Source organism: Uranotaenia lowii, chromosome 3, assembly GCF_029784155.1.
Source record: "Uranotaenia lowii strain MFRU-FL chromosome 3, ASM2978415v1, whole genome shotgun sequence".
NCBI lineage: Eukaryota > Metazoa > Arthropoda > Insecta > Diptera > Culicidae > Uranotaenia > Uranotaenia lowii.
The window spans coordinates 236,719,920-236,730,882 of NC_073693.1; the positions used below are offsets into that span (position 1 = coordinate 236,719,920).

Sequence of the window (10,963 nt, forward strand, 5' to 3'; positions counted from 1 at the left end):
AATCGAAAACGTAAACTTTTTCTTGTTTTATCGGTCTTTGGAATTTTCTTTGAAAACCATCAAAACAGTTTATGTTACCTTAAATTTATTTAATCATTAAGCGTTTCCTTTTTACATGTAAATATTAATCTAAAATGATATATGAATCACGATCTTCACACCATACAATCAACAAGTTCAATGCTCTGATATTGGCCAACAATATATGTATGAATTTCTGCAATTTCTAAACGAACTCCAAATGATCATTTTCCACGAAATGTTGAAACATCCGGGAAATTTGGTAAATGCTTCAAAATCAATACAATGAAAATCAACTTCGTGTCCGCTCGTCTGCCCGGTCCAGTTTCTTAGCCATGGGGTTTTCACCTTCTTGCTCCGTCCTTACTGGCGGTAGTTCTTGTGCAACTCCAGCTTGATGGCATACAGGAACTCCAACGTTTCGTGGATCACCGGTTCCTTGGTCGAAGACAACGAGCGGTTCATCTCGTCGATGCGCATCCGGGTTTCCTGGTCGATCTTGTTCGAGACTCCTTCGCGGGATCCAATGTGCTGTGGAAAAAGAAAATGGTAAGTTCGTGTTAAATGTTTCCGGGATTTTAATAGGTAAAAGTTCAGAACTTCTTGTTTTTTTTTTATTTGAAATGGTTAAGTGCAAACGTTAATGTGATTTCCTAGTGGTGGCCGGTGGGACATAATGCTCACAATAAGTGAAGAATCGTGGGCCTTTATTTTTGTCGGAAATTTACGGACTGATCCGGTAAACTTGGTTTTACCTTCAACTTAATAAATCGTTATAAATGTTTAACTTCATCTACACGCCCTTAACTTCTTCGTGCTCGTGAATCAATTTTTTTTTTAATCGTCTTAAAAGTATTCGAGTTGTGTCTCATTTTAAGTTGATTTTGTATGGGCCCTCCTTCCATAAAAGTGTGATTCTTGTAACTATTTATGCAAACCATTTCTGACCCGAAAAATCCTCGGGTACTAAATTTCGTTCCATATATTTCACCAAGTCGGCCCGAGAAGGAAGGCGCCATTACTAAACTTTCTTGAGGGGTAGAGAAAAAATGCGACCCCAGTAAGATTCCTATCCGAGGGTATTAAATTTTTGTTTTAGAATCCAAACAATTCTACAGGTGATGAATAAAATAATATGTATTTTGGAGTTTTTGACTGATTTTCATAAAATTCGTCGTCGTCGTCGTCAACAAGTTTTGACAAAACGATTTATTGGGTTTGATGACTTTGTTCAATACGAGGAATTTCATGACAAAATCAATGTACAATACGACAAAACCACAACATTTTTAGAGAAATGATGATCAAATTTCAGAAGCACAAGCAAGTTTTGACATAAAATGACAATTTATTGAACTGAACCCCCTACTACTCTTCAATTGAAATGGAGGGGGTCAAACCAAAACAGAAAAAAATTACGTACAATTTTAAACTGATGTTCATCAAAACTGAAATGATAAATTGCACTCAAGGACATACAAAGTAATTTCCATCACATCTAGAACGTCTACCATAAGGTTGCCAGATTTTTTTCCACTCCCATCCGGGCCTAGCAATTCCGGGCATTTTTTCAAAAAAACCTGGCAAAATCCGGGCATGGATTTCAATTTTTAAAATTCAAAAACCGGGCAAAATTTAGGTGTTATTATATATAAAAGCAAAGAAAAAATGCAAAAATAATTGAAATTAATTTTTTATTAATGTAATTGCAGACTTCCAAAAACTGTTTGGAACACCTAAATATTTAAAGGTTTATAAAAGTAAATCAGCGAAATTATTTGAAACAACCGTTGAAAATTTGCATACCGTTAATCGATTTTGCTGAAACTTGCTCAAAAACTTTGATTTTTCTTGGTTTCTTTGTAAAAATTGTGAAAAAATCCGGGCAATATCCGGACTTTTTTCACGATATCCAGGCAACCGGGCCGGACCGGACTTTCTCGAAATTTTGCATCAAATATCCGGGCAAACCCGGATAAAACCGGGCAATCTGGCAAGCTTAGTCTACCAACAAAACGAGATAATCTAAACACAGTTCATATGTGTAAATAGTATCTACTCCAGATAGAAACAGCTCCCATGTTCCTAAAGTTCCTAAGCAGTCAAAAAGATCTAAAAGACTAAAAATGCAACAATTTCATTTATAGGTAACTTTTGAGCGAATTGATAAAAATTGATGAAATTTTCTGTGATACTACCTAGTAATGTAATGTTTCCATGTGCAAAATTTTGTGGGGATCTGTCAAGTGATTTTTGAGATAGCGTCTAATGAATTAGTTTATTTGCTAAAATGTCTGGGCAACATATGCGCCATCTAAATTGCACACTATGAACTACCGGTTTTCTAAATCAGGGCAATTTTTTGACGTTCATCGTTTCCTAGAACTTGGCTTTTAAAAATAACTCAAAATTTTCTATTTTATCGAAGTTATGACAAGTTTAGCAGATTGTCCACCTTCTGCAAGAAAACAACGTTATTAACTTTTAATCAGTCATCACAGTTTTTGCTTAATGGCATGATGCCAGATCCAACCAAAACAAAGTATTAATAATAAGTAACCAGCATTGAAAGTGTCATGAAAGGAAAACGGTCCCTTTTTTAGGCATTTTTTGGTACCTACATATACACTCGTACCTCGTTATGTACCACTTATCGATTTGCATCTTCCACAGATTGTCAGCCAAATTCAATACTAGATTTTTTTTAAATTTTCTTCTTGTCTTCTCTGGATCATTCAGGCTAGGCTTTTCAATGAAAAAATCCTCACAGGAGATGTCCAGATGTCCAAAATTCTATAGAAATCGCATTTCTAGGTTCATGCCTGAAATATTATACTTCGCGTAACTTTTGATCCCATCGATAGAACTTTTCAAAAACTTCAGACATGTTAGCTTTTTATTTCAACAATCACTTTGCAAAATTTCAATAAAAAATGTAGCGTAGTTTCTGAGATATTGCAGTTTGAATGATAAAAGTCCAAAAAGTCCGATTTTCATAGAATTACTGTATCTCAGGCCATACAAACCCCAGAATGCTCAAATTTTGTGATAAAATAGTGTGATAGTTGAACTATCTAACGCAGAAAATTTGGTTAAAAAATATCATCAGGGTAAAAAGTTATGGAAGTTCAAAGTCGAAGTGACAGTGTACGTGCTTCCAATTTCTATACAATTATGAACGGTACTGTATGTATGATAAAATAGTTAAAAAAAACATGCTGGCGAAATTTCACTATGTCAGCTAAATTTTGACTGGTTTAAAGATTCAATTATAATAAAATAATGTTTTTGGTTTTCGATGTGATATGTCATAAATGAAAATATAAGAAAAATATAAAAAATCATTGATTTTCTTCTTGAAACCCATTGTTTTTTTTAAATTAAATAATTACCTTATATTTACAAAACTGGCCTGATAAATTTTTTTATCCAAATAAAACATGAAAACCAATGGAAACTAACTAAATATTATTTTTTTGGTGATATTTTTATCACATTTAAAAACCGCAAAAAACATACAACGAGAGATTTCAGAAAATCGTTTACCGTGACTGCGGGTAATTCCGTGCAGCACATCATTCCGTGCATTTTCCTGAAAAAATGTTTTTTTCTATGCGAAAAATTATTTATATCCAACAAAATTTTGTGCTATCGTGTAGACATTGAACTTACGCACAATGCTGTCAAATACCTACACTCATCCGAAAAAGAAACGTTAAATTCACCTTGATTTTCACGCGCTCATTACGTGAATTTTGGCTTGACTTACGTGAATCACCTAGAAGCTAATACAAATTCATTTGATGCGTACGTGAAATTCACATAGCCGTTCGCTCTCAAAACAAAGACACATTCGATTTACGTGAAAATCCAGTGATCCACCAAGTACAAAGGGATTTGGTGCATTCTATGTGATGTTCACATAGCTCTGAAAAACTTATTCACGTAAAATCTATGTGAAAGAATACAGTATTCAATATGGCGCGGATCCAACAGTTTGTGCTATTAGAAAGAGAAATTCTAGGTGATGGAGAAGCTGCTTACACGTGAGTAGTAAAAATTTGATTGTATACCTATTCGTTATTTTTAATATTCTGCAAATTTAATTTTACAGAATTTGGAATTGGGAGGACGGACGGACAGAATTACTATGGAGGCAATCAAGTAAAAATTTCGCGAAGATTTTATTTTTCTATGTTCAATAATAAGTGACGTGCTAGTAATGGAGAAAATAATAAGTGAAGTGTAAATTCTATAGTGAAAATGAAAAGTGTTTCATGTATTGGAATTGATAAAATGTACTGCAAAATCAGCACGTTTTTATTTATAAGATCCAAAAAAGTTATTACGTTCATATTTCCATGAAATCTACGTGAATCGCATGTGGCAGAACGAATTCTTTTTCACATGCGATCTACGTTTCTTTCACACACAACTCATATGAAAATTACGTGAATTCTGCTTGCTGCGCGAGTTCTGTTTGCTACCTGAAATTCACGTAGATTTCACGTGATTTCCATGGTGGCAAAAATCTATGTACATTTTCACGTAGCGTTCATGTGAAAAGTTTTTTCGGTGTACAGGATGTTATGCTTTACACAGCCCAAGAAAAAATAAAAACGCCAGCACTCTTCGGTTGAAGCGTCACTTTCTGGTGTTGCAAAGCGTTAATGCAAAGTTAAGTCCGCAATACTTTGTTTACTATATTTTTCTAAGGGGTCATTCACTAATTACGAAAGTATTCAATAGGGAGGGGCTGGAGTGTAACCAGATTTATTACCAGATTTATTACCGGGTTTATTATAGCTTGAAAATTATCGCATTTATTTAATCAACACAAACTGTAGATAAATAACAAAGTTCAGAATGCACGGAATTAGGTGCAAAGTGCTCGGAATTAAAAACATGCAAGAGAGAGTGCACGGAATTATGTGCACGAAACACATTTTTCAGATGCATTTTTTCAAACTTTTTTATGTGTATTTCATCAACTAGGACGATATTTTTTCCTTAAAGTACATAAAAAATCCTATCTAATGGTGGGTTTGTGACCTTTTGAATCATTCATTTGAATTTTTTACACAGCCTTGAAAAATAAAAATCGCTTAGGTGCACGGAAATACCCGTAGTCACGGTAGTTGTATTTCAACATGAAATGGATTGAATGTGCAGATTTCAAATTCTTGAGTTTATTGAAGTGTCTCTTTCTTGATATATTATTTAAAAAATAAATTTAATATTACAGAGTTATTGTGCTCCGGGTAGCAAAAAGTGTAAAGTAAGAGTCGATATACCACAGTTTTGGTCCTCAATATATTGAAATTCTATGATTTAATACTAGAATTGATCACCCTTTCAATCTCTTCATTATTAATTCATAACTGTCGGTTGAAGATTAAAGTAATTGAACAGAACGGCATTTTTTTCATCAAAATTACTTGATCTTGATGAAAATATAGCTATAAAATCATTGAAATTTTTTTCATAAACTTTTCAAATAACCAACTGTGGTCTGTAAAACCAAGCACTTTTATTATTTTAATATGAGCTATCAATCAACCTGAATTCATATCAATGAAAATTTGTCAACACGCCTTTAACAAAATGAGGTATCTTTGATGCAAAACACTCATTTTTTAGGACTTTTTTTCCTTAAGGTCGTTTTTTGAAGACCACAAAAATCAAAAGTCGTTTTTAAAAACATCTGATAGCAGACACTTGAAAGATTTCAAAACGGTATAGTTTATGAAAATCGGTTCAGCAGTTTTGATTTTATGACCCTATGATAGTTCATAGGGTTAGGGATATGACCCTAACCGGATAGTTGTCCTTTTTTGCTGATAATCCTATTAAAAAAATCTAAGAAGAGATAATTCATTTTAGGAAAAGTCAGAAAATTTCATGTTTCTAGCTGTACCCGTTCCTGAGATATCGCTTCGAGAAAGTACAGTTCGGGTCATATAGACCCTAACCGCAAAGGAAGGTTAATCCTGATGATTATAATAATTATGGTTATTAGTTAATTTAGAAATGGCCCACGTTCCTTTTAATCGGACATGAAATTTTGACAGCGTTGTGTTGATTATGAAAAGTACTAAGCCCATCTTTTTAGAATTTAAAATTTTCGGGATACAAGAGAAAAACATTCACGAGTTTTGCACAATTTCCTTCAAAATTCGGAACGTCATAAACCCGTTGTTTTTACCATTACTAGGGCGAGAGTGATGAAAAAGTATGGAGATATTGTCAAGAATGTTAGTTTAATGTTTGCATTTTTGCTGTTTAAAACTAATATAATTAGGCCAAATTAAAAAAAAATCATGCTAATATTATTATATTTTTTTTTGTTTCGATTATAGTCGTTTTACCATATTTATGGCATTCGCGACTTTATCAACGTTGCAGTTGGCGGATCGTTATTTAAAAACTATCCGGTACAACTGTGTTCGATGTTTACTCTTGGGCTCGAACTCGCGGACATCGGCTCAGGAGACAACAGACTTGCCAACTGAGCTATATCACAAGCCCCGTAATGCTAATATTATGTTTTACATTACTTTTGAGTAATTTTAAATGAAAATTAAAAATTGACCAAAAAATCGTTTTTTTATGTTGCCAATAACTAGAGATGTGCCGAATATTCGGTCGGCCGAATATTCGGCGCCGAATATTGCCGAAAAACCGTTAAGCCGAATATTCGGCTCACCGAATAGTTGAGCTAAGGCCGAATATCTACTACTGACTTGTAAATTTTTCAAATAATTTTGGATAATTTATAAAATATCCAAAAGTAATGTTGTAAAAGCTACACAATCATTAAAAATTTATGGTTTCAGCAAAACATCCAAGGTGATTCCGCGTATCTTTTACTGTAGATAGTACAGGAGAATGCTGAACGGTATCGCTTTATACTTTCATTTTACTTTATTTCAGATTTTCTGGATATATTCAGGCTTGCCCATAAATCCAGTAAAGAATCCAGATAAGTCAGATCTGGCCGCGATGTCCAGATACTTTTTAAAACTTCCCAAGTTCTGCTCGGGTTTATTCAGATTATTTGCTAAATCAAATAAAAAACTCAAATTCCTCTTAAAAAATTAATAGATTCTGTGTTCAATAACAATTTTTAAAAAATTTCAAAATATACATAAATTTTTCCCTTCTTAATTTTTTTCTGAAAAATTGTCCTGAATGCCTGATCGGTGGATACGTGTGGTTGAAAGTATTGGATGCTGAAGGTTAAAGATCATCTATCTTTCAAACAACTATTTTGAAGATATCTTGCTCAAATTCGACATTCATCTAATTCAATATTAGAGAAGCAATTTCAAATAACTTGGCACCTGTTTCGACATGTTTTATCCAAGATTTCACAGGAACGCAATCTCTTTAATGATCAACGCCCTGGAAGCGACTAGTCATCTAATGTCTTTTCAGTTATTGGTTAATATTGAATTTTCAAAATCAGAAAGACCCCTACTTAAAAAAATATCTTGTAATACATCATCCGATTATATCATCTGGTTGAAAATAATCAACTTAGAAGTATGAAGGGCATTAATATGGAAGAAATAGAAAGCATTGAAATAAACTTTTTATTTTTTTTTCATTAAAAACTCAATAGAATGTTCGACCGAATATTCGGCCGAGTATTCGTTTGGCCGAATAGTTGAAAAGGTCAATATTCGGTATTCGGCCGTTCGCCGAATACCACTATTCGGTACATCTCTACCAAAAACGAACGGTTTTCCTTGGATGCTGCAAAAATCGAATGTTGTTCAAATCTAACGGAGTCTGTATTGCATTTTTTTCAAATACACTCCTTATCTCACAAAATATTTTGAGACAAGGTTTTAGTGAACTTTTCAGTTATTTTTTTTTCTTTGAAATATCAATCCAGCATCTTTGTTACACTGCTACATGTTTAAAAATTTTTTTCAGATCTAGAATCTTTATGAAACTATGTATTCTGATACTTCAAAAATGATGATTTCTGGTAAAATGGTCCATTTACTCTTTTTTTTAAATTTATTTTAAGCTTCCATTAGCGATAGTGAATGCCACGCTCATGTGAAACAGCTGTCATTATAACGGAATCCTAGAACATCGTCTTTTTTATTGTTGAGTAAAAAAAAATGTAAACATAATTCGTAGTGGTTTTATGCCAATTTTAGAAAACCCCGCCTTAAGGCGGCGTTGGGCACTAGAGGGTCAACTGACCGATGTCATCAAAACTGTTACAAAAAAACTCTAAAATATTGATGGAAATCAACTGATACGTTGGCCGGTCTCAAAAGTTGAGTTTCCTGTACTACCGTTTGGAAGTTTGGAAGTGGTCGCAGCCGGTGGCGTAGAGGATAGCCTTCAAGTCTTCTAAGCCAACTGGCATGAGATCGAATCTCGGACACGGCATACATAGTACACTTACTGTGGGTTGGTGATTTTAGCATTTGTAAGATGCTAGCCATCATATCCTCAAAAGATGTTAAGAAAATGGAATCTCTTCGAGTTTCATTGAGATCCTGTATGTGTTTGTGTTCGTTAAAAAAAAATCCTTACAGAACAAAACTCGTGAGTAGACGAACTATTTCAAAATAAATAAATATGCTAACGGTCTGGTAGCAATCTTCGGCCTATTCAAACCGTTGTAAAATTAAAACTTTAATAAACTCCCAAAATTGGTAGCCAAATGATTCGAGGAAATGACTAGTCATATGACAGGTCGCGTAATGCTCATGATAATTTATAGGCTGATGATGTGTGCTCGAAATTTCTCACAGATAAATAAGACTCGGTTTGTGTTCGTGATTGTTACGCTTCTACACCTTAACACCTCTTATCGAACAGGTGTGGGCATCAAAATTATCTCCAACCGAAAGAATTATCACAAGACAAGTTATAAATTGCTCCTATTGAGCTGATAGAAAAATTTTCTATGTTGCATCGACGTTTAGGGGGGTTAACGTTAAATTGTGGGTTATTTTTATTCACATTAAGGAACACAAAACGTGTGCCACAAAATGATTTACCAGGATAAAAAAGGTGTCGAATCTTAAAGTCTTCTGCAATCCGGTGCAATGAACTATGACCAGTAGATATAATTTCTAAAAATATATGCAATTGACATTTTTTTCTGATAGTTTAAACTTCTATTGCCACTAACATTGTCAAAATTGCCTTGATTGTTTGTTTTTGTAGTCACATCACAAAAAGACTTCCAAGTCCCAACTATGATATAATTTATCACGTGTCTTGTATCGTTTTACGTAGCAGTGGGCACTATTTTCTCAGTTTTCGGTACATTAACTTACCTTCTGTTCAAACTCCTTGAACTGCTTCTCCCGTTCGTTTCTGTACTTCTCGATCTCCTCGGTGGCCTCATCCTTGGCCTGCTTTAGACGACGGGCCTTTCCTGAAACCAAAAGCAATCAAATGTGAGCGCCAAAAGGTCCCGAAAGTCGAAACTTTACATCAAATTCGATTATTTAGTCCAACAGAGCAGAACCACGGTCATGTGACCACCATCATATGCCCAGTACGAGAAGAAGGAAAACACAGTTTGAAAAACACTTACGCTTGCGAGCTTCTCCGACCTTTTCGGCAGCCTTCTTTTCGGCCGCCAGCAGCTGCTGGATACCCTGGGTGTTGCTGGCCATCGTTTCAATCAATCGGTGGCCGGGAGGTTCTCAAGGCAAATTCCGGAGGTACGGACAGCTCGTTCGCAAATGGCTAAGGCAGAGTGGCGATCGAACTCGAACCTGTTCACACCGGAGTCACGAGTTGATTTGGCTCGGCCGTTCAGTGAATTCACACACCGAACCCCCTCCGGATAACTATGAAGATAAGCGTATTCAACTGGTGTGTTGGTAGGTCATGTGATAAAGTCCATACCTATACTCGGTCTGCTGTCGAAGGCAGCGGGATAAAAGCTTGAAAGCGTATGCTTCACTTCACTTGCATGCAAGTTATGGTCCATAATCCAACATAAAAGCTCCCGAAAGCTTTTAACTTTACTGTTATACGAATGGGGGAAGCTTTTATGTTTAAGGGTGGGAAATGTTCGAATGAGCGTAAAAACTATGATTATTCTCCAAGATGTATAACAATCTGGCACACATCGTATCTTATCTAGTAAAAATGATATACAGTCGAACGTGGAGAAACGAGAACTTGATAAGATCGAAACCTTTATGAGTGAGAGAATTCGTCAGATCCCATGATTTTGAAAGTACAAATTCCTATAAATGAGAATGAAGAACATATATAGGTCAGAATCGTTTTCCCGTATAGGTCGAAAAATATTCTTTTCCAAACTTATGTTTTTGTACAAACTGACCGTCGTGTACCAATCTCACATTGTACCAAGAGAAATTAAAATTGTGGTACTTATTCATATACTACGTTAACAAATATATTTAGAGCAATACGTTGTTCAAGTTTCTAAAAGTGATGTTTCTTAATTGCAACTATTTTTGAAAACGAACACAAACATACACAAGATCTCAATGAAACTTGATGTTTCCTCGAATGGAACTCTAAGCGTTCATCTTTCGAGGATATGATAGCTAGCATCTTACAAATGCTAAAACCACCAACCTATAGAAAGTGTACTATGTATGCCGCGACCGGAATTTGATCTCTAGACCGTTGGCTTAGAAGATTTTAAGGCTATCCTCTATGCCACGGGCTGTGGCTTTAAGCATCAAATTTGCAAATCCTATCATGCCGCTACCCACAGTGAGTGGTTTCCATTGTTGATAAATTCACTTTCTAAAATAAAATTAAACCTTTAAATTTCCTTTCAAGGTAATTGAAAATTTTGAGCTATGTTGGAAAAATGTTAGCTAATAAATTTCCAGGGCTAGAAGTTGGTCACTTTTTAGTAACTTTGTCACTTTTTTCAGGCTGGTCACTCAAAAGTTACTTTTTTTGAAATGTGGTA

The 10,963-nt window shown here is 34.7% G+C and overlaps 1 protein-coding gene across 1 annotated transcript; it reads right to left on the reverse strand.

Moving 5' to 3' along the window:
* Positions 1 to 68: 68 nt before the first annotated feature.
* On the reverse strand, positions 69 to 9,815 carry LOC129754741 (V-type proton ATPase subunit G-like). The gene is made up of 3 exons (XM_055750956.1): positions 9,596 to 9,815; positions 9,333 to 9,433; positions 69 to 552 (listed from the first exon to the last, which is right to left on the reverse strand). Exons 1-3 carry the CDS (start codon positions 9,675 to 9,677, stop codon positions 385 to 387), a joined length of 351 nt encoding a protein of 116 aa, XP_055606931.1. The 5' UTR covers positions 9,678 to 9,815; the 3' UTR covers positions 69 to 384.
* Between the last annotated feature and the right edge of the window lie 1,148 nt (positions 9,816 to 10,963).

Excerpts from the sequence above, each read along its gene's own strand:
- LOC129754741 (XM_055750956.1), bottom strand. The coding sequence starts at position 9,677 with ATGGCCAGCAACACCCAGGGTATCCAGCAGCTGCTGGCGGCCGAAAAG. Across the intron at positions 9,434-9,595 it reads GGTCGGAGAAGCTCGCAAGC|GAAAGGCCCGTCGTCTAAAG; the intron begins GTAAGTGTTTTT and ends TTTTGGTTTCAG. Across the intron at positions 553-9,332 it reads TCAAGGAGTTTGAACAGAAG|CACATTGGATCCCGCGAAGG; the intron begins GTAAGTTAATGT and ends CTTTTTCCACAG.